This window comes from Microcebus murinus, chromosome 24 (genome assembly GCF_040939455.1).
Source record: "Microcebus murinus isolate Inina chromosome 24, M.murinus_Inina_mat1.0, whole genome shotgun sequence".
In the NCBI taxonomy this organism is placed as follows: domain Eukaryota; kingdom Metazoa; phylum Chordata; class Mammalia; order Primates; family Cheirogaleidae; genus Microcebus; species Microcebus murinus.
Window position 1 is genome coordinate 682,901 of NC_134127.1, and position 22,964 is coordinate 705,864.

General features: G+C 49.2%; 1 protein-coding gene across 6 annotated transcripts in view; it reads right to left on the reverse strand.

Moving 5' to 3' along the window:
- Positions 1 to 11,675, reverse strand: part of IKBKB (inhibitor of nuclear factor kappa B kinase subunit beta) — a 58,650-nt gene extending 46,975 nt beyond the window's left edge. For 3 of the 6 annotated variants that reach the window (XM_020282452.2, XM_075997322.1, XM_075997326.1), the window contains exons 1-2: positions 11,563 to 11,675; positions 9,938 to 10,060 (exon numbers count right to left, since the gene is read on the reverse strand). In XM_020282452.2, the coding sequence (XP_020138041.2) occupies positions 9,938 to 10,042 (105 nt within the window). In that variant the 5' untranslated portion in view covers positions 10,043 to 10,060; positions 11,563 to 11,675. Of the gene's footprint in view, positions 1 to 9,937; positions 10,061 to 11,453 lie in introns of all 6 variants that reach the window. The other 3 variants (XM_075997323.1, XM_075997325.1, XM_075997324.1) reach the window with 3 other exon arrangements.
- Between the last annotated feature and the right edge of the window lie 11,289 nt (positions 11,676 to 22,964).

Consider the following 22,964-nt stretch of genomic DNA (forward strand, 5'->3'; position numbering starts at 1 on the left):
AGCTGTAATCGTGCCTGCGAACGGCCACCGCAGTCCAGCCTGGGCAACATGGCGAGACCCTGTCTATTAAAAAAAGGAAGAGAGGCCGGGCGCGGTGGCTCACGCCTGTAATCCTGGCACTCTGGGAGGCTGAGGCGGGCGGATTGCTTGAGGTCAAGAGCTCGAAACCAGCCTGAGCAAGAGCGAGACCCCGTCTCTACTATAAATAAAAACAAATTAATTGGGCCGGGCGCTGTGGCTCACGCCTGTAATCCTAGCTCTTGGGAGGCCGAGGCGGGCGGATTGCTCAAGGTCAGGAGTTCAAAACCAGCCTGAGCAAGAGTGAGACCCTGTCTCTACTATAAATAGAAAGAAATTAATTGGCCAACTGATATATATATAAAAAATTAGCCGGGCATGGTGGCACATGCCTGTAGTCCCAGCTACTCGGGAGGCTGAGGCAGGAGGATCGCTTGAGCCCAGGAGTTTGAGGTTGCTGTGAGCTAGGCTGACGCCACGGCACTCACTCTAGCCTGGACAACAAAGCGAAACTCTGTCTCAAAAAAAAAAAAAAAAAAAAAAACAAATTAATTGGACAACTAATATATATAGAAAAAATTAGCTGGGCATGGTGGTGCATGCCTGTAGTCCCAGCTACTCGGGAGGCTGAGACGGGAGGATTGCTTGAGCCCAGGAGTTTGAGGTTGCTGTGAGCTAGGCTGACGCCACGGCACTCACTCTAGCCTGGGCAACAAAGTGAGACTCTGTCTCATAAATAAATAAAAAAATAAATAAACAAGGAAAAGAACACCACTTCTTCAGTCACCGCACAGACCGGGCCACAGCTGCCTGCACACTGTGAGCTCCCCGATCCCTCGTCTGCTCTCACAGTTGAATCTGTTTCGAGTTTCACTTCTCACTGGCGTTCAGACCCGGGCACTTTCGCCCAGCTCTAGGGCAGCTTCACCAACAGCAGCTCCGCCTGGTGCTATCTGCTACAGTTGGAATGCCTGTCTGCTCCAAAACTCATGCGGAAGTTTGACTCCCCTTGTGAGAGGACGAAGAGGTGGTCCGGCCACGCTGGCTCCCCCCTCACGGCTGGGATCGGCGGCCCCGCACGTGCCCTCCTCTGCCTCTTTGCCCTTCCACCTCTGCCACGCACAGACGCGGCAGGAGGGAGGCCCTTGCCAGATGGTGGCGCCTTCGTCTTGGGCCTCCCAGCCTCCAAAACCCTGAGAAAATGAATTCTCATTCATCATCGATTACCCAGGCTCGGCTACTCTGTATGGCAGTGCGGCTACTCTGTATGGCAGTGCGGAACGAACGAGGCGCTGCTACAGACGCTTCCAGCCCGGCGGACTCTCCAGAGGAGCCAGGACTCATTCATCACATGGAGCAGTTAGTCCGAGATGCTGTGACTTGTGGTGTTTCGCCTCAGAACGACTCTGAGACTTTAAATCAAGATACTAAAAAACCTGTACCTATTTAACTTCAATAAACAGAACAGCATTATTAGCTTTCTATTGCTGCTGTAACAAATTACCACAGACTCAGCGACTTAAAATAACCACAAACCTATTTCCTTACAGTTCCTCATGTCAGAAAATCTGCCGTGGGTCTCACCGGGCTACAGCCGAGATGCCAGCAGGTCTGATCCTCCCTGGAGACCGAGGAGAACGTTCCGTGCTTTTCCCAGCTCTCAGAGGCTGCCCACGTTCATTGGCTCACGGCCCTGTCCTCCCGGCCAGCAATGATCCACCGAGTCTGCCACTCCTGCTCCCCTCTTCCACTCTCACAGACCCTCATGATTACACTGGGCCCTCCAGATAATCCGGGACAATTTCCCTTTCTAAGGACAACTGATTAGCAAACGTCATCATCTGCACCCTGAATTTCCCTTTGTCATGCAACCTCACATATTCATAAGTTTGGGGGATTAGGCTATAGATCTCCCTGGGGAGGGGGTATCATTCTGCCTGCCAGAAATAGAACGTTCCCTTCACAAAACATGACAAGCAATCAGATCCAAAAGGAGGATTCATTAAGTGATTCAGTCACTTATTTATTAAGCGATTTAGCTAATCTGCCTGGCTACAAATTGGATAACTGCAGTCTTTTCGAACGACACAAATACCGTGTTTCCCCGAAAATAAGACAGGGTCTTATATTTGTTTTTCCTCAAGAAGACACCCTAGGGTTTATTTTCAGGGATGTGTGTTTTTTTTTAAGTATGGTACAACAATCTACATTTATTCAAATATAGTGAAGTCGTCTTCTTCTGGATCATCATCGTAACTCTCCAAACCCCGAATTCCATTCTGAATTTCTTGCGACTCTATTTCCTTTAGAACCATTGGCCCCAATCACTCATGTTGAGCCACAGAGCTGTCATGGGGCAGATGAGAAGGGCTGCTCGTCTTCTTTACCGCTCTGCGAGGAAATGCATAGGTCGTGCAGATGCGCTGTGTAGCCACGCCCATCACTAGGTCTTATTTTCGGGGTAGGGCTTCTATTGCGCAGATGCTTAGAAATCCTGCTAGGGCTTATTTTATGGGTGGGTCTTATTTTCGGGGAAACACGGTACTGGATCTAACGTACAGCTGTCACCTGGCCCAATCCAGAACCCAAGAATAGATTTTGATATTGAAGATACTGAAGACTGAAGATTTGACATTGGCCTTAAATACCCAAACCCAAACTCAAAAGACTGAACTTGGCCACGTGAACACTGAACAAGCCTTGGAATAGGTGGCAAAGAGACCCAAACTGACTTTCTGCTGTGGACAGCCCAGCCCAGCCCAGCCCTACAGCTGCAGAGGGACCCCAGCCTCCCGGGCCGAGGAGTGGCTGACTCAGGTACAGATGCACTCAAACTTTTCCCCACCCAGTGGCCCTCACCCGTCTCCAGGAAGTATTCTAAACTACTCCAGTTTTTCCATGAGTAATGTTTCATTTGGAACAGAAATCCACACAGAATGACTTTCTGTAGCTAAAAACATACCTGCTCTAGAAAGCAAAATTCAATTAGGCATTACAGAAACGGACTACGAATCCTGGTTTTGAAACCCTGGGGAGTTTGTTCTTGGCTAGCAGTGAAACTCGAACAGCAGGGCTTTCCTGACTCCACCTGGAATCCCCCAAGTCTCAGCTCAGTTCCCTGGAAACCCAGGCGTGGCCCGAACCCTCCTGTGCACCCAGCGTCTAGCAAGCGGACTGACTCACGTGGGGCCAGATTTAAAACTGGATTGTATCTTCAGTAAAGGGAGAAAGGGGCCAACAGTATTCTCTCTATTGAATGTAGGTGACTGTGAAGGTCTCTGGACCTCTAGAGTAGGCAGTTCTTTGCCTTTTGTGCACGAAGCCGTGAAACTTGTCAGTATGTTAAAGAGCGCGAAAACGGCAGGTGGAGACGCATCTCCAGCCTTCTGACCGCCGCCAAAAGGCGCCTCAGCAGAAGTGAGCTGAAGACCCGGCCGTATGGGAAACAAAAGGGATGAGCCCGCTGCCCAAAGTGGGCTCTTTCGGCGACTCGGGGGAACTCGGAGAAAGCGAGAGCTACATTCAGACCCGCAGCTCGGAAAGCCCGGCCTCTTGCTATCACGACAACCGTCGACCAGGCCACCACAGCACACAGGACGATTAGTTATAGCCTCCTCCCCTCGTTCCAGACACCGTACCCCGCACCCTGCAACGAATGTTTCAGAAAGGTGGTGCAGGCCGGGCGCGGTGGCTCACGCCTGTCATCCTAGTACTCTGGGAGGCCGAGGAGGGCGGATTGCTTAAGGTCAGGAGTTCAAAACCAGCCTGAGCAAGAGCGAGACCCCTATACTACTAGAGGGGTCTCTTTCTACTATAAATAGAAAGAAATTAATTGGCCAACTAACATAGATAGAAAAAAAATTAACCAGGCATGGTGGCGCAAGCCTGTAGTCCCGGCTACTTGGGAGGCTGAGGCAGGAGGATCACTTGAGCCCAGGAGATTGAGATTGCTGTGAGCTAGGCTGACGCCATGGCACTCACTCTAGCCTGGGCTGTGGGAGGGAGGTGTGCCCTGACCGCAGGGATGCACTGGACGGGTCTAGGTGTGGGCAGGTGTGCTGGGAAACCAGCTCTCTAGGAGGAACACCCCAGCTCAAGGAAGGAGCCTCTCAGCTCAAGCGCCTCCTCCTTGGGGAAGCCCCCGACCCTGACTGGCCCCAGCCCTGGCGTGAGGTCTCCGTGCACTGGGTCCCTCTCCCAGTGGCACTGACCATTGCGAGGAATTGAAAACTACAGCTAGTTGGTTAACAGCTGTTCCCTTCTCCAAAAAAGATCTGTTTTAACCACCATGCTACCCATTCCGTATATATTCATGGGTTGACAGAGTGAATGATTTTGTGCACCTAACACACATACAGCATCAGGTATTTGCTATGGCAGAGCGGAGGGAACTCCAAAGCCGGACACGGCCTGGCTAAGCAGGAACGCGGAGCCTCGGCCAGATACACTCCTGCACACGGATGGAGAAGCTGCGTCTGGGCAGGCCCCGGGAGCCCAGGTGAGGGAATTCACAGAAGAACCAATTCACATGGAATGAGGCCATCCAGACAGGTTTGCAGAGGAGGTGGCCCAGAGCGGGTCCTGGAGGAATGTGCAGGACTTACGTACAGGTGGAGGAGGGAGGCCGTCCCAAACGGAGTGCTCAGCAGAGCAATCCCCTGGCAGCAGATCCAGAGGCGCTGCTGGAAAGACAGGCTGGGAGACGCTCAAAGGGCAGGAGGAGGGGTCTGGCTTTTGGCTTTTTTAAAACTAAAGAATTAATGTTTTTGAACAGGGTAAGGAACCACAAAGCCGCTATTGCAGAACTAATCAATATGTACACACATTCTCAGGCCCATATCTATAAAAGCCAGAAATAAATTCCATGTGGCAACAGCTCTGCAAGCCCAGTGAGCAGATGAAGGCCATGTGGAGCCCAGGATGACAGACACACATGGGATGAAATTCCTTTTTGAAGGAAACCGGGATGTCTCTAGCTAAGCTGACTCGAAAGGCACTAGCCTGGCTAGAAGCAGCCCAGCCCAATATGCATGCAGCCACAGAATGATCTGGCCCTTCTGCTTTAATGCCAGGCCCCAGACTGTACTCTGACCGGGACACATTTGAGGCAGTTTACTGCTCAGGCCCCCCTCAGCTGCAGGGTTTGCTGGAATCCTGGTTTCCAAGTTGGGTGTGAGGCTGTTACCCTTGCTCCCACATTCCTCCGGGGACTATTCCATCCACTCAGAGCTGACAGGGCTCAGGGAAGGGCCTAAGGTGTCTTTTAACTGAATGACACAGGAAGACGGCTATCTGGAATGACCCTCTGACTTTGTTGGCTAGCAGCCACAATGACCTCTCTCCTGACTGCAGCCAGGTTGACAATTTGCCATCCCTTTAATCCAGACAGATGCTCAATAGCCCTTCAATAAAAAACAGGTGCCTTCCAGGGTACACAAAAAATTGGAAAGATGTCCCATGTTCAAGAATTAGAATAATTAATATTGTTAAAATGCCCCTACTACCCAAAGTGATCTACAGATTCAATGCAATCCCTATCAAAATAACAATGACATTCTTTTTTCTTTTTCGTTTTTTGGGAGAGGGGAATCCACAATGATAATGACATGCTTTTTTTTTTTTCCGAGGCAGAGTCTCACTCTGTTGCCCTGGCTAGAGTGCCATGGCGTCAGCCTAGCTCACAGCAACCTCAAACTTCTGGGCTCAGGCGATCCTTCTACTTCAGCCTCCCAAGTAGCTGGGACTACAGGCATGCGCCACCATGCCTGGCTAATTTTTTATATATATATTTTAGTTGACCAATTAATTTTTTTCTATTTTTAGTAGAGACAGGGTCTCGCTCTTGCTCAGGCTGGTTTCAAACTCTTGACTTTGAGTGATCTTCCCACCTAGACCTCCCAGAGTGCTAGGATTACAGGTGTGAGCCCAATGACATTCTTAAGGGAAAAAGGAAAAGCAATCCCAAAATTCTTATGAAACCACAAAATACACCCAATAGCCAAAGCAATCCTCAGCAAAAAGAACAAAGATGGAGGCAACATACTATCTGACTTCAAAAAACACTACAAAACTATAGTAACAAAAACAGCATGGCATTTGCATAAAAACAGACATAAAGACCAATGGAACAGAATAGAGAACACAAAAGAAAATTCACACATTTACAGCCAACTCATTTTCCACTAAAATGCCAAGAACATATAATGGGGAGAGAACAGTCTGTTCAATACATGGTGCTGTGAAAACTGGATATCCATACACAGAAGGATGAAACTAGATCCCTATCTCTCAGCATATACAAAGATCAACTCAAAATGGGCTGAAGACTTAAATGTAAGACCCAAACCTATGAAACTACTATAAGAAAACACAGGGGAAATGTTTCAGGACATTGGTCTGGGAAAAGATTTTATGGAAAAGACTTTAAAAGCACTGGCAACAAAAGCAAAAATAGATAAATGTGATTACATAAAACTAAAAAGCTTCTGCCCAGCAAAGGAAACAATCAACACAGTGAAGAGACAACCTAAAGACTGGGAGAATTTGACTATCCATCAACATGGGATTAATATCCAGAATATATAAGGAACTCAAACAACTCAACAGCAAAAAAAAAAAAAAAAAAAAAAAACCCAAATAATCCAATTTTTTTAAACTGGCAAATGATCTGAAAAGACATTTCTCACAAGACATATAAATGACCAACAGGTATATGAAAAATGATCAACATTACTAATCAGAAAAATGTAAATCAAAACCACAATGAGATATTATCTCATCCCAGGTAAAATGGCTATTATCAAAAAGACAAAAAATAGGCCGGGCGCCGTGGCTCACACCTGTAATCCTAGCACTCTGGGAGACCAAGGCAGGCGGATAGCTCAAGGTTGGGAGTTCGAAACCAGCCTGAGCCCAAGAGCGAGACCCCATCTCTATTATTAATTAGCCAACTAAAAATACAGAAAAAAAATTAGCTGGGCATGGTGGCGCATGCCTGTAGTCCCAGCTACTCAGGAGGCTGAGGCAGGAGGATCACTTGAGCCCAGGAGTTTGAGGTTGCTGTGAGCCAGGCTAACACCACGGCACTCTAGCCTGGGCAACAAAGTGAGACTCAAGAAGGAAAGAAAGGGAAGGAAGGAAGGGAAGGGAAGGAAGGGAAGGGAAGGAAGGGAAGAGAAGGAAGGGAAGGGAAGGGAAGGGAAGGGAAGGGAAGGGAAGGGAAGGGAAGGGAAGGGAAGGGAAGGGAAGGGAAGGGAAGGGAAGGGAAGGGAAGGGAAGGGAAGGGAAGGGAAGGGAAGGGAAGGGAAGGGAAGGGAAGGGAAGGGAAGGGAAGGGAAGGGAAGGGAAGGGAAGGGAAGGGAAGGGAAGGGAGGGAAGGGAAGGGAAGGAAGGGAAGGGAAGGAAGGGAAGGAAGGGAAGGAAGGGAAGGAAGGGAAGGAAGGGAAGGAAGGGAAGGAAGGGAAGGAAGGGAAGGAAGGGAAGGAAGGGAAGGAAGGGAAGGAAGGGAAGGAAGGGAAGGAAGACCGTATGACCCAGCAATCCCACTACTGAGTCCACATTCAAAGGAAAGGAAATCAGTATATCAAAGAGATATCTGAAGTCCCATGTTTATTGCAGCACTATTCACAATGGCCAACTTACGGAATCAAACCTAAGTGTCCATTAACGAATGAATGGATAAAGAAAATATGATATATATACAGAATGGAATATTATTCAGCCGTAAAAAGAAAGATATCTTGTCCTTTGCAGCAACATGGATAAGCCTGGAGGACATCAGGTTAAGTGAAATAAGCAGAAATAAATACCTTATGTTCTCAGCCAAAACAACTGATCTCACGTAAGTAGAGAGTAGAATAAGGGTTATCATGGGCTGGGAAGGGGATGGGGAGGAGGGATGAAGAAATGTTGGCTAATGGGTACAAAATCACAGATAGGAAGAATAAGTTTTAGTCTTCTATAGAAGACCAGGGTAACTACAGTTAACAATAATATATTGTATATTTCAAAATAGCTAGGGGAGGATTTTGAATGTTCACAGCACATTCAAAATGATAAATGTGTATGCCAATTACCCTGACTTGACCATTACACATCGTGTATGTGTATCAAAATATTACATGTACCCCATAAATATGCACAATTAAAAATAAAAGACAAAAATAGTGCCATCATTCAAGGACTTCAGTGGGTCTGAATTTTGCACAGGAAGTTAATTTTGATCTATTTTTAGTGAGTAAGCGTTCCCCAGAGCAATGGTCTCCAAATTGGATGTATGTACTCCAGGTGTTACCCAAGACTGGAATCCAAAAAAATGAAAAAGAAATTAAGTTTTTCTAATATTAACTATATTAACTATACTAACTAATATTAACTATACAGTATTCTCCTTAGATCATTTTTCAGAAGGTCACAGGCCATGTCTGGTACTTAAAGTATCTTGGGGCTGGGAGCAGTGGCTCACGCCTGTAATCCTAGCTCTCTGGGAGGCCGAGGCAGGAGGATTGCTTGAGGCCAGGAGTTCGAAATCAGCCTGAGCAAGAACGAGACCCTGTCTCTACTATAAATAGAAAGAAATTAATTGACCAGTATATGTATGTATATATATATATATGTATATATATATATATATATATATATATAGAAGAGATTAGCCGGGCATGGTGGCGCATGCCTGCAGTCCCAGCTACTCAGGAGGCTGAGGCAGGAGGATCGCTTGAGCCCAGGAGGTTGAGGTTGCTGTGAGCTAGGCTGACGCCAGGGCACTCACTCTAGCCTGGGCAACAAAGCAAGACTCTGTCTCAAAATAAATAAAGTATCTTGGGAAAAGTTAGGCATTGCACACGGCAAGGGGTGGACAGGAGTCTACAGAGACATGGTGCAGGTTCAGTTTGCCCCACTTCGGCAGAAACATGGATTGTATTATCTAATTTTAGTAAAAAGAACTCATAAAATGAGTAAGTGACTTAAAGAGATTCCTGCAGAGAATTTAGGCACATATAACACCTACACAGCAAACATGAATAGGCACTTCTGGTGTGAGAAACTAAAGTCGACACATAAGGTATAAAAATAATGAGGAACTAGTCAGATTAAAAAAAAAATCAGTCCAAATAATTCAAAATTATTTTAGAAATATGGATTTTCATCATCCTTAAGGGTAATTCTCACTTTCACGTGGAATTGTGTATTTCATGCTGTGTGGTATCGCAAACAATACGGGGAAAGACATCATAATTAGCAAATATTATTCTCATCCTTTAATTTTGTTTCTATTTTTGTATGTTTTATAACGTGTATTAGTAAATATTAATACATGATACTGTACTGCTACCATAAATAATATAACTTAAAATACATATAATTGGGGTTGACGGCTTAACATTTTCTTTTTTGTTTTTGGTTTTTTTTGAGACAGGGTATCACTCTGTTGCCTGGACATTAGGGCAGGGGTGTGATCACAGCTCAGTGCAGCCTCAAACTCCTGGGCTCTAGTGATCTTCCTGTCTCAGCCTCCAGAGTAGCTGAGACTACAGGTGCACACCACCACACCTGACTAACTGTTCTATTTTTTGTAGAAATGAGGTTTCCCTATTTTGCTCAGGCAGGTCTTGAACTCCTGACCTCAAGTGATCCTCCCATGTTGGCCTCCCAGAGTGCTAGGATTACAGGTGTGGGCCACCACATGTTTTTACTATTTAGAGGCATATTCAATAGAGCCTGGAAACACTTACCTGGAAAGCCAACTTAGCAGTCCTGAAGCCTCTTCCCAGTCCTCCTGCTCACTCTCTCCCAAGACCACCAAGGCCAAAGGTGAGCCCCGCCACACATTTAGTACAGCTGGGTTGGATGCGGAAAGGAGGGAGTCTGCCTTCCCACCCCACCTCTCCCCAGGCTGCAAGCTCCACGGAGCCCCTACCTGATTGTGCCATCGGATGACATTTCCAAATCCCCCTGTCCCAAGTCGTTCTTTCATTTCCCAGGCCCCACATGTCTGGGTTGGCAGGGACGGTGACCAGCTCATAACGATGCCGTGTTAACTCTGCAAGCAATTTGGGGTGGAGGACAAAAGGTTAAACGGTTTAAAGGTATACTTCAAAATAACTAAAAGAATATGAACGTCCCTAACACAAAGAAATGTTAAATGCCTGAGGGCCTGGATACCCAATCGCCCTGATTTGATTTACACTGTATATATTGAAATGTCACAAGTACCCTACAAAAATATAAAACGAGTATGTACCTATAATTAAAAATTCAAGTTATTGAAATTAAATTGCAATTGATTTACTTAAAAAAATTAATTTTAAAAAATGCTGATGTATATAAAGTACTGGGAACAGTTCCTGGCACATAGAAAACTGTAGTAAGAGGCGAGCGGATTGCTCGAGGTCAGGAGTTTGAAACCAGCCTGAGCAAGAGTGAGACCCCGTCTCTACTATAAATGAAGAGAAATTAATTGGCCAACTAATATACAGAGAAAAAATCAGCCGGGCATGGTGGCGCATGCCTGTAGTCCCAGCTACTCGGGAGGCTGAGGCAGGAGGATCGCTTGAGCCCAGGAGTTTGAGGTTGCTGTGAGCTAGGATGACGCCAGGGCACTCACTCTAGCCGGGGCAACAAAGCGAGACTCTGTCTCAAAAAAAAAAAAAAAGTAAAAGAAAACTGTAGTAAACATCAGCCCTAAAAAAAGCCTTTAAAAACAGCCTTTAAAAACAAAGTTAGAATTAAGGAGAAACGAAGCTCAATGCGCGGGAAAGGCTAAGAAATACCACTGCTTTTGGACAGGAGAGAATGAAAAACAACCGGTTTTCAATAAATCAGGTAGTTTGTTCACACTTTGAGCCAAACGTCTGTCCCTCCCCACCCCAGGTGCTTGGCGCCAAGCGGGTAGGGCGACTTGGGGCGACAGGGAGGCTTCCGAGCTCCCCGCGGCCCTGTCTTGGCAGTCCCCGAGAAGCACGGCCCTCCCGGAGCCCCTGCCTGGGCGGGCGGGCGCGCAGCACGGGGTCTGCAGGGGACACCTGGGCCGCCCCGTGGGGCCCACCGGCCGGCGGGGTCTGCAGGGGACACCTGGGCCGCCCCGTGGGGCCCACCGGCCGGCGGGGTCTGCAGGGGCACCTGGGCCGCCCCGTGGGGCCCACCGGCCGGCGGGGTCTGCAGGGGACACCTGGGCCGCCCCGTGGGGCCCACCGGCCGGCGGGGTCTGCAGGGGCACCTGGGCCGCCCCGTGGGGCCCACCGGCCGGCGGGGTCTGCAGGGGCACCTGGGCCGCCCCGTGGGGCCCACCGGCCGGCGGGGTCTGCAGGGGCACCTGGGCCGCCCCGTGGGGCCCACCGGCCGGCGGGGTCTGCAGGGGACACCTGGGCCGCCCCGTGGGGCCCACCGGCCGGCGGGGTCTGCAGGGGACACCTGGGCCGCCCCGTGGGGCCCACCTGCCGGCGGGGGCGTGGGCGCGGGGCTCACCTGCCGGCGGGGGCGTGGGGGCGTGGACGCGGGGCTCACCTGCCGGCGGGGGCGTGGGGGCGTGGGCGCGGGGCTCACCTGCCGGCGGGGACGCGGGCGGGCGCAATACCTGGGGCCCCGGCGCCCCCTGCACACATTAGGACGCGGGAATCGCCAGCCAGCCGGCCCCGCGCGACTTCCTCACGCACTTCCTGCTCTGACGTCACGGAGCACGTGGGGCCGGGCCTTAAAGGGGCCGCGCCGAGGTTGGTCCCGCTGCACCAGCCGCAGGTGCGCCAGCTCCGCAGCGCAGGTGGCTGCCGAGGTGGCGGGGACCCGGGGACCCCGCGTGGCTGCGGGACAGTCTGGTGGGCTCACTGAGAGACGAGAACAGCCCTAAAATGAGCCCTAATACGCTTGTGTTCTCTTCAGACGAGGGACTGGGCCCGGATGGGGATTTTCCATCCTAACTGCTTTAGCCCTTTGCACTCGCTTGCTTTTTTCTCTCCATTCCTTTATTCTACTCGGGATTTAATTTTTTAAATACCCCAGATTTTACAAAGCGCGGCAGTAGAATAAAAAACTGGAGTTTCTTTTCATACAAACGTATTTATTTGGATTTTTTAATATTTCAAATTATTGATACATTCAAAGAGTAGTTTTAATCTCTATAATTTTTGCTAACCTTGTCAAGTCACACTCGACATCCGAGTGCAAAGGGTTAGGGACTGTTTTGGGGACTGGCCGTTGCCTCGTGTCCTCCTCTGGGTGCTCTCTTGGTCCCTGGGCACCTTGGCTCGGTGTGGAGAAGGATGTGAACTAAAATAAAACCTTAAGGCTCACCCCCCACCCAACCTCGGCCACCCCCTCTTGGCCAAGGATGTGAACTAAAATAAAACCTTAAGGCTCACCCCCCACCCAACCTGGGCCACCCCCTCTTGGCCAAAGGAATATCCTAAAACTAAATTGCCTGCCAGGAGGGAGGTCAGATATACCTTATTATGCCCCCCACCCTTCTTGGGGACATCCTTTGTAACCTATTAACAGGCCTAAGGGTATGCAAAACACACCTGCAGGTCCTCAATTGACACAACAAATCTATGTCAGGTGGCTTATCTCTGATAAACAGCTCAGGTGTTAAAACATTCCAAGCCTTTAGACAAAGCTTCATGTCTTTAACCAATTACAATCCAAAGAATCTTTAAACCCACCTATAACCTGTAATCTTCCCCCAGCCCCCATTTCGAAATGGTCCACCTTTTCGGGCCAAATGAATGTATGCCTCCCATGTATTGATTTGTGGCTTTACCTGTAACCCCTGTGACCCAGCCACAGAGAGTCCACTTGCTCGAGGTTCCTGGGCGTGGCTCCGGGTCATGATCCTCAAATTTGGCTCAGAGTAAATCTCTTTAAAATTATTTTTCAGAGTTTGGCTTTTTTTTTTTTTCCGTTGACAAATAACAGCTGCCCCCCCCCAGAAGTGACAGCCCCCATGCCGGTAAAGAAAAGAAAAAATCCAGTAATGTAAAACTAAACTGAGGTTTCAGCCCCAGTGAGTGGGGAAATTGTGAAATATGCTCTAAGCCCTGAGGTTAATGTTCACCTCCTACCTACTTGGCCTTATAATACCTTTTATTATTGAGTTTCTCAGGTCTGGGGCATTATATTAGCAGATAAAGGAGGTATGTAGTAATATATTTTGCTGAAGCAGGAAGAAAGTATTAAAGGAAACCTGAAGATGATCATAATCGATCACATATATAGAGTTGCCTGCTGAGTGCCAGGCACTGCCCTAAACTCTGTCCTTAGATTTCCTTATGCAGTACTCTGGGCAACGCACAAATTGAACAATACCGTGTTGTTATTATCCCATTTTGCAAATGGGAAAACTGAAGCACAGAGAGGAAAACCCTATACCCTAAAATCACAGACCTGCTAAGCAGATGAGCTGATGCTCAAACCCTAGCAGCTGGATCCTGCACCCACATCTTAACATGCAGCTTACAAGAAGCAGGTCAAGAAGTTCAGAAGGAGGCAAACTGGATTTTGAATGCAGACACTACCGTTGACTACCTCTGAGGCAACAGGGCCTGTCACTCAAGCACTTCCAGCATCCATTTCCTCTTTTTAAAATGTAAGCAATGGCCGGGCAGTGGCTCACTCCTGTAATCCTAGCACTCTGGGAGGCCAAGGCGGGTGGATGCTTTGAGCTCAGGAGTTCAAGACCAGCCTGAGCAAGAGCGAGACCCCATCTCTACTAAAAACAGAAATAAATTAGCTAGACAACTAAAAATATATAGAAAAAATTAGGCAGGCATGCTGACACATGCCTGTAGCCCCAGCTACTCGGGAGGCTGAGGCTGGAGGATCGCTTGAGCCCAGGAGTTTGAGGTTGCTGTGAGCTAGGCTGATGCCACGGCACTCTAGCCCGGGGAACAGAGTAAGATTCTGTCTCAAAAAAAAAAAAAAATTAATAAAATACAACATTTATTGAGCACCCATATGTGCTGGGCACTATGGAGAGTCTATTTCCTGCATGATGTCATTTTCTCTGAAATCCTGTCATCTCTGAAATTCACTGTCCCTGAGAAACCTGTTGAGACTTCCACTGATATGCCGAAGGTTCACTCTGCACCTCTGTGATTTAAAAGTTCACTTTTTGCTCAGCTCCAAATAGCTTGGTTTTCAGCTGAACATAAATCTCTCTGATAAGGTCACATGCTAATAAGAGTTTTTCGTTGTTCTTGTTGTTTTTTAATTAATGATGGCCCAGGAAGGGACCTCTGGATTTCACCATGTTCCAAGTTATTTATTAAGCCCCGTTTTCCCTCCAGATAAGACATATCTGCATCTGGTCTCTGTCCTTCTCTGGAGATGTGAGCAGACTGTTTACAAATGATATTTTCAGACACAGCAGAAAAATGTTCCTTTTCTCTTCCTGCGCTGAGGCTGAGTGTGCTAGTTAGCTGTGCTATAAGGTGATCCAGGAACATGGAGCAACAGGCTGCCCAGCAGCGTTCCAGGTGTCAGGGACCCCAAGAGGATCCAGGCAATGAGACTCCCGTCACAGGCACCTGCAATCTTACTGGGTTTGTAAGACCTGCAGAGAGCCATCGAGTAGGGGGCACAGGGACCAGGCAGGATAAAATCAAGCACTGACTTGTCCTGCAGTACAGAACCAGTGACGAGGATAAACTTTCTGAGCGTCGCTAATTTAATTTGTTATTAGCATCGTTAATTTTATTTTATATTTTTATTTTATATTTTAATTTAATTTAATTTTTTTTTTTGAGACAGAGTCTCACCCTGTTGCCCTGGCTAGAGTGCCGTGGCGTCAGCCTAGCTCACAGCAACCTCAGACTCCTGGGCTCAAGCGATCCTCCTGCCTCAGCCTCCCCAGTAGCTGGGACTACAGGCATGCGCCACCATGCCCGGCTAATTTTTTGTATATATTTTTAGTTGGCCAGTTAATTTCTTTCTATTCTCTGTTCTCACCTAATAGCAGGGAGCTATTTGAATGAGGAAAGGCTTGTTTCTGCCCAAGCTGGGAGCTGAGTCATAGAAGGAGAAGACAGCATGAAAGATAAGACAATGAAACAGACCAACTGACTGCCCAGGCTCAGTGCGGAGGATTTTTCCAGCGCCCCCCCACCCCCCCACCCCACCTCGGGCCCCCAGAGAGCCTGCTCTGCTTCAGGAATTTCCTCAACTCTTCCCTTATCCTTCCAATTTCGCTTTCTCCCAGCCCTGCAGAGAGAGGACTTTGCAGGTCAGGACTTGCTCCCTCAACAAACAAAAGCTCCTCTGCCAGAAAAGTTGGAAAAGCTAGTTTAGTTGGGGGACATGAAGAAGTCCCCCTTTGTTCTGGGGGGTTGCTGGGAGAAGGGGGTGGGCTGCTGCAGACTGTGCAAATGCAGAGCTGGCTGCAGAGGAGGAAGGAGAGAAGATGTGGCCGTCTGCCTCTGTGACTTGACCTGGGCCAGCGGTGAAACTTCAGGAGGAGCAGGGCCCCGCCAGGCCATCCATCCAGCTGGCACTTTGGCGGAAATGCTGACAGCCAAGGCTTTGAGGCTCTGAGTCACTCTCCCCAGTGGAATGAGAGCCCGGGGGAGGAAATCACTTTAGGAGTGCCCTTTACTTCTACACACACATGTTTGTATTCCAGTAAATTCAAATTAGAGAGGAAGAAGTCCTTGAAGGGCAGCTGTCCCCCCAAGGGCTGTGATGGGAAGGCCCAGATAGGGGCTGGGTGGTTCCCAGGTCTCCTTAGTTCTGAGCTCCTGCTCTTGCTCACCACCGCACCCCCAGTGCCTGACACATCAGCCCTGCTCAGTAGACGAGGGGATTGGCCGGCACAGAAACTGGCCATACTGCACTCCTTTTTGTTGTTTTTGCGACAGAGTCTCACTCTGTTGTCTGGGCAAGAGTGCCGTGGTATCATCCTAGCTCACAGCAACCTCAAACTCCTGGGCTCAAGCGAGCCTCCTGCCTCAGCCTCCCGAGTAGCTGGGACTACAGGCATGTGCCACCATGCCCGGCTAAATTTTTTTTTTTTTATGTATACATTTTTTTTTTAGGTGTCCAGCTAATTTCTTTCTATTTTTCCTTTTCTTTCTTTTTTTTAGTAGAGATGGGGTCTCGCTCTTACTCAGGCTGGTCTCGAACTCCTGAGCTCAAACGATCCGCCCGCCTCTGCCTCCCAGAGTGCTAGGGTTACAAGCTTGAGCCACCACTCACCGCCTAAACCCTCGTGGAATAGGAGTTATTAATGCTGGGTTTTTTTGTAATGCAATAACCCCAAAGTCAGCTGAGCTCCCTATCCTTCGTGATTCAAGAGAAATGAGCTCAAGGCTCCAAGGCTCAGTCCTTTCACCTTCCCTGTCCCCCCAGGAGCGTGGTGTCGGAGTTTTAGGGAGCGAAGGCTGGTGAGGCAGGTGGGATGTTTCTTGGTTGCCTCTGACTCTGACCTCCTGCTTTTGCTAAATTCCTCTCCCCACTCCAACTGGCCGCTTTGCCACTGCACTCTGTCCTAATTGTGCACAGCACTTGCCACTAATTCAATATAATATTTGTCTATAGTTTACTGCCTCCCCCCTCCTTGCCGCTCCCCACCAGTGTTTTGTGCCCTGTCCAAGCATCTCCTCATGCCGGCCACAACCAAGTAATAACCGCAGCGGCAAACATTTATCGGCCACACACTGGGCGCCCTGTAATGATTCACTGGGGGAATTTGATCAGTTTACAGATCATTTTGCCTTCCTGGGCTTGTGGATCCTGCTCCTTACCCTTCCCTTGACTTTGTCCGGTGATCATTCCTAGAAGACCGTGGTGTTTGAGAGACGTCACCAAAGGTTTGCAGAGGTGGAAGGATTTACATCACAGTGCTGCAAACAGTTTAAAAGTAAACATCAAGGGCAGGGCGATGGCTCACACCCGTGAGCCCAGCAATACAGGAAGCTGAGGCTGGAGGATCGCTTGAGGTCAGGAGTTCGGCGACCAGCCTGAGCAAGAGCAAGGACCCTCTACAAAAAGTAGAAATAATCGGCCAGGCATAGTGGCACCTGTCTGTAGTCCCAGCCACTCAAGAGGCAGAAGAATTACTTGAGCCCAGAAATTGAAGGCTGCAGGGAGCTATGATGACACCGCCACATTCCAGCTCCAGCGACAGAGCAAGACTCTGTCTCAAAAAGAAAAAATAAAAGTTTATTTATTTATTTATTTAGAGACAGAGTCTCACTTTGTTGCCCAGGCTAGAGTGAGTGCCATGGCATCAGCCTGGCTCACAGCAACCTCAATCTCCTGGGCTCAAGCCATCCTCCTGCCTCAGCCTCCCAAGTAGCTGGGACTACAAGCATGTGCCACCATGCCCAGCTAATTTTTTGTATATATATAATAGTTGGCCAATTAATTTCTTTCTATTTTTATAGTAGAGATGGGGGTCTTGCTCTTGCTCAGGCTGGTTTTGAACTCCTGACCTCGAGCGATCTGCCGGCCTCGGCCTACCACAGAGCTAGGGTTACAGGCGTGAGCCACCGTGCCCGGCCAAAATAAAAGTTTAAATCAGACAACTTCTCTTCCCAAGCCCCTGTCTCCATAAGCTGGGCCTCGTGCCCGTCCTTCCCAGCCCTCAGCTCTCCTGCCCCTGAACGAAGAACTGGAGCCCTCCCAATTTCCCATGCGGGGCAGCTGCAAAGCCTGACCCCTATTAGAGCTAGGATGTGAGTTTGCACCCAGGGTGTCTCACACGGCCAGGGCAGCCGCTGAACTTGGGTTTTGGCTGCTGGGCCAGGTGCCCAAAGCCGGTCCTATGTGCTGACTGGCCCACGCTCTGGGCAAGGTTGCTGCTCAAGCTGAAATTGCCTGCCCCAGACCCTGCAGACCGAAGTCCTGGGCTGAGCAAGGGGCCAGCTCCACGACATCTAGCTTCTGTCTCTGTCTCTGCCCTAGCCACCCCCCTCTGCAAGAAAAAGCGACCCGTAGTGATGTGATTCAAAGCGTGCCTCTCCTCAGAAGGCAGAAGCACTGGACAGTCGGTTTTTGCTACTGAATGACATTTTTTCTCTCTCTCTGCTCCTGCTACTTGTTACATCAAGTGTCACAGTGGCTGGTCCCGAGGACAAACCAAGCGGTTACAGGGAGAGTCAGAGAATCGGAGTTTACTCGCTGGTGGGCTCAGAGGGGCCTCAGCACCAAATTCTGAGCACGGTCTGCCCGATTTTTCCCACTTTTATTAAGTTGGGGTGGTCGGGAGGTGGGGTACCAGGCGTGGGTTAGTTGACGTGCTAGGCGTTGGATTCAGTATTGTGCTGATGCACCAGGCAACAGACTAGTTGGTGGGCCAGAAACAGGTTAGTACTATGCTGACGTGGGTCTCCCGTGAGGGGTGGGTCTCAGGTGCCTGAGGAGCCAAGTAACAGCTGGGGGTCTCCCTCCCCACTCTTCACAGCCATGAACTGCCAATTGCTGTTGATTTGTACTGGTTGAGTGGATATGTCAGCCAAGCAGACTGAACATGGCATGACCTGGAGGGATAAATCTTAGGGGGGAAAAATTATAGACCCCACTACTCATTTTATTACGGGAGGATGTTAGGTAATTTAAATACATAGGTAATCTCTCTACCTCATTCTGGCCTTTTTTTTTTTTTTTTTTTTTTGAGACAGGGTCTCACTTTGTTGCCCAGGCTAGAGTGAGTGCCGTGGCGTCAGCCTAGCTGACAGCAACCTCAAACTCCTGGGCTCAAGCGATCCTCCTGCCTCAGCCTCCTGAGTAGCTGGGACTACAGGCATGCACCACCATGCCCGGCTAATTTTTTTTTCTCTATATATTAGTTGGCCAATTAATTTCTTTCTATTTATAGTAGAGACGGGGTCTCGCTCTTGCTCAGGCTGGTTTCAAACTCCTGACCTTGAGCAATCCTAGAGTGCTAGGATTACAGGCGTGAGCCACTACGCCCGGCCTCATTCTGGTCATTTTTAAAAATCCGATTTGTAGAGGAATAGTTTGCATGTCATCAAATTTACCAATGTTAACTGTACGATTTAACAGTGTTTTTATAACTGCACGCAGCCTTGTAACTGTCAGAAGAATCGATGTGCAGAACATCACGCCAAAAAAGCTCCCTCCTGCCTCTTTGCCACCTAAACCCCAGCAGCCCCCTCACTGCCCGCAACCCTGGGTCTGCAGTCATTATTTTGCAGTTTTGCCCACTCTCTTCCTGTGGCGCACACGCAGTCCCGCCCACAGATTGTGCAGTCCCTCGTTGGAGGTTGTTGCAGGGCTCAGCATATGGAGAGCACCTCGCCCTGGGAAAACCACCTCCGTGATCATGGAAAAACCCTGCCAGGTAGGATGAAGGCCAATTTTAATTTAACTTTGTACTACAATTTCTAAAGAATTTCTAAGGTGTGGCCGGACTGCCGGGTTCGGCTGGATTTCTCATACTGAAGAGTCAGAGGCCAGAGATGACCAAGTGACTGACGCGACTAGCAAAAGCCCGGGTCAGTGGCCTGCATTGCTCTGGGGGGGCCTCGGGGCTGCTAATCACCGAGAGCGCGGAGCCCAGGCCAAGAATGAGGAAGAAACGGCACAAGAAAAAAAGGCTGGGCTTGGAGGGAAGAGGTTCCCTTTGTAGAAAAGACCACAAAGCTGGCGGAGTCAGGAACGTTATTTAGAGGCCTGAGCTCTGTGTTGCAATTCAGCTGTCAGACCCAAATCCCTCCTGAGCCTGGGCTTCTGTCAGCACTTCCCCTGTCAGTGGTGTCCGTCCCCTCCACCTGCCAGTCCCAACTTCTCCTTTCTGCAGGAGGCTGCTGGTGACTCCCAGGGAGGCCGTATCACCCCAAAATAGTCCTCGTTGGCATGGGATTGCTTTGGAAAACAGCAGCCAAAGAAGAAGCTCTTAAAGCAGAAAGTACCTTCTTGGAAGGGAAATTTACATCTATTAAAAAAATCCCTCAGGCCAGGCGGGTGGCTCACGCCTGTCATCCTAGCACTCTGGGAGGCCAGGGCGTGCGGATTGCTCGAGGTCAGGAGTTGGAAACCAGCCTGAGCAAGAGCGAGACCCCCGTCTCTACTAAAAATAGAAAGAAATTAATTGGCCAACTAATATATAGAGAAAACAATTAGCCGGGCATGGTGGCGCATGCCTGTAGTCCCAGCTACTCGGGAGGCTGAGGCAGGAGGATTGCTTGAGCCCAGGAGTTTGAGGTTGCTGTGAGCTAGGCTCACGCCACGGCACTCACTCTAGCCTGGGAAACAGAGTGAGACTCTGTCTCAAGAAATAATAAATAAATAACCATGACAGACAGGAGAAGATAGCATGGCTGGTGCTACTGTTTGTAGCACCCCATAAAGGCACTGCGGTATGATCAGCAAGATCATAAAATGGAGTTTAATTTAGGCAGACAGTACTTACAGGAACCCAGTTTGTAGCTGCACATGAGTAAGGTGTTGGTGCTCAGAACATCAAAATAAGAATAAACAGTCCTGGAATTTTGGCTAATAACTTTAAGAGCCTCTGCATTTGGACAAGCTTAGGTATAGAGCCACATAATGTTTGAGCTTATGGAATTGCATGTGGCCTACAATTTTGTTCATACTGGAAAAAATCAGAATATAGGTAGAAACTGGGCTAAACTCAGATGATATAGGATTGTGTGAACAGATGTGGAATGGAATTCTAATCTAACTTCAAGCCTGTATGTCCAGTTGTCTACATAAACTCCAGAGAGGTTCCCTCTTATCCTTGAGATAACTGTTTCTGGAAATCAAGCTCTGGCTCCCTCTATTGCATTTATGAAAACTTTTCGCAAAAATGTATTCATCTTTTTCTTTGGAAGTGCTGTCATGCTTCAAGGCCATCCAACAAAAATGTGAAGATCCAGGCCCATGGATTTGTCACATGGGTGGGGTGAGTTCATTTGAAGGGACTAATCGTTTTTATAATTTTATCTTCAGAGTCTTCTAGTCTTACCCCTGTTTGGCACAAGGTGGTCGATTTCCCCGACTGACTGGCAGAAGAAGAGAGTGAAACAGAGCCCATTCTGTTTCCTTTTTGCAAAGTAGGAGAGGAGGCTTCCAGGACAGTCCCAGCACCGGCATGGCTGGACGGCCATGTGCCATGCGCTGGTTTTGTCTAAACAGGCCTGACTTAAGCTTGCCTAGGTAGTCCCTTCTAACTTCCTTCAGCCTTCTTTAACGTACTCCTGTGCTGATGATCAATGATCTGAAACAGGAATTTGCAATTTATTTATTTTATTTTATTTTTATTTAATTTTATTATTATTTATTTTATTTACTTATTTGAGACAAAGTCTCGCTTTTTTGCCCAGGCTAGAGTGAGTGCCGTGGCGTCAGCCTAGCTCACAGCAACCTCAAACTCCTGGGCTCAAGTGATCCTTCTGCCTCAGCCTCCCAAGTAGGTGGGATTACAGGCATGGGCCACCATGCCCGGCTAATTTTTTCTATATATTTTTAGTCGACCAATTAATTTCATTCTACTTTTAGTAGAGATGGGGTCTGGCTTTTGCTCAGGCTGGTTTCCAACTCCTGACCTTGAGTGATCCACCCACCTCGGCCTCCCAGAGTGCTAGGATCACAGGCGTGGGCCACCGCGTTCGGCCAGGAGTTTGCAATTTAACTTTGCTTGTTAGGTTGTCAGCAGATCACCCAGCCACGCTGGGTCACTTCCTACAGTTGGGTCAGGGTCGGAAGACCGGAAGTGCAGACTGAGGACAGGAGGTCAGGACCATCTCCTATGTGCCCATCAGCGCCAGCTTTGCTGGCCTGCTAGGCTGACGCCAAGGCACTCTAACCCAGGCAACAGAGTGAGACTCTGTCTCAAAAAAAATAAAATTCACCAACTCTATTCGGGGAGGCTCTGGCCACTGACCTCATGTCCTTTCTGCAAGAAGAAACCCGCTGCACGCTTCCACAGTACATCAATGATCTCCTTCTAGCAAGCCCAGCCAGAGAAGACTGCCGCTGGGGAGCCCGGTGCCTGCTCCAGCTGCTCGCTGACACAGAGTACAAAGTCTCCCGGGAAAAGGCACAGATCTGCAGGCGACAGGTGAAGTACTTGGGTTTCCACATCGCTCAGGGGTGCTGGACCCTGGGACGTGAGCGGAAGCACGCCGTCTGTACAATTCCCAGGTCGACCAGCCGGAGACAGCTCAGAGAGTTCCTCAGAGCGGCCGGATTCTGCCGTGTCTGGATCCCAGCCATGGCCAAGAAACCCTTGGCCTTCAGGGTTTCTCCCCGAAGGCCAAGCCTCTGGACGAGGCCCTAGGCGGGCCCAGAAACAAAGACTGTAACCTGTTTGTGCAGGAGAAACAAGTGGCTCTGGGGGGTTTGACTCAAACTGTGAGCCCCTGGCAGAGACCAGTGGCTTGCTTGCCAAAAACAACTGGACCTGGTAGCGGCAGGATGGCCACCTTGCCTCTGCACACTGGCGGCCACCGTCCTGCTAGTCAAGGAGGCAGACAAACTCACGCTGGGACAGAACCTCCGTGTGCAAGTCCCTCATTCAGTAATGTCTCTAAATGAACACCTCGGGGCACCGGGGCACGAAACCCAGGTACTTCACCTGTTGCCTGCAGATCTGTGCCTTTTCCCAGGAGACTTTGTATCCCTTTGTCAGTGAGCAATTGGAGCAGGCACCGGGCTCCCCGGTGGCAGTCTTCTCTGGCTTCTCTCAAGCAACCTGTTAGCACAATACCAGGGACAGCTGTGCGAAAATCCGAGGGTCGCCCTGGAGACTGTGCGGACCTTGAATCCCACCACCCTCCTACCCACCGAGCCAGGGCCCCCCGGCCATGACTGTACTGAGGCGGGAGAGGAGGTCTATGCCAGCCAGCCAGATCTGAAAGACAGTCCTCTACCCGCACCGGACTTAGAACTCTACACGGATGGCAGTAGTTTTGTCCAGAATGGGAAATGACTGGCGGGCTTTGCAGTTACCACAGTGGATGAAGTCATCATCACGTCAGCTCCTTTGCCCC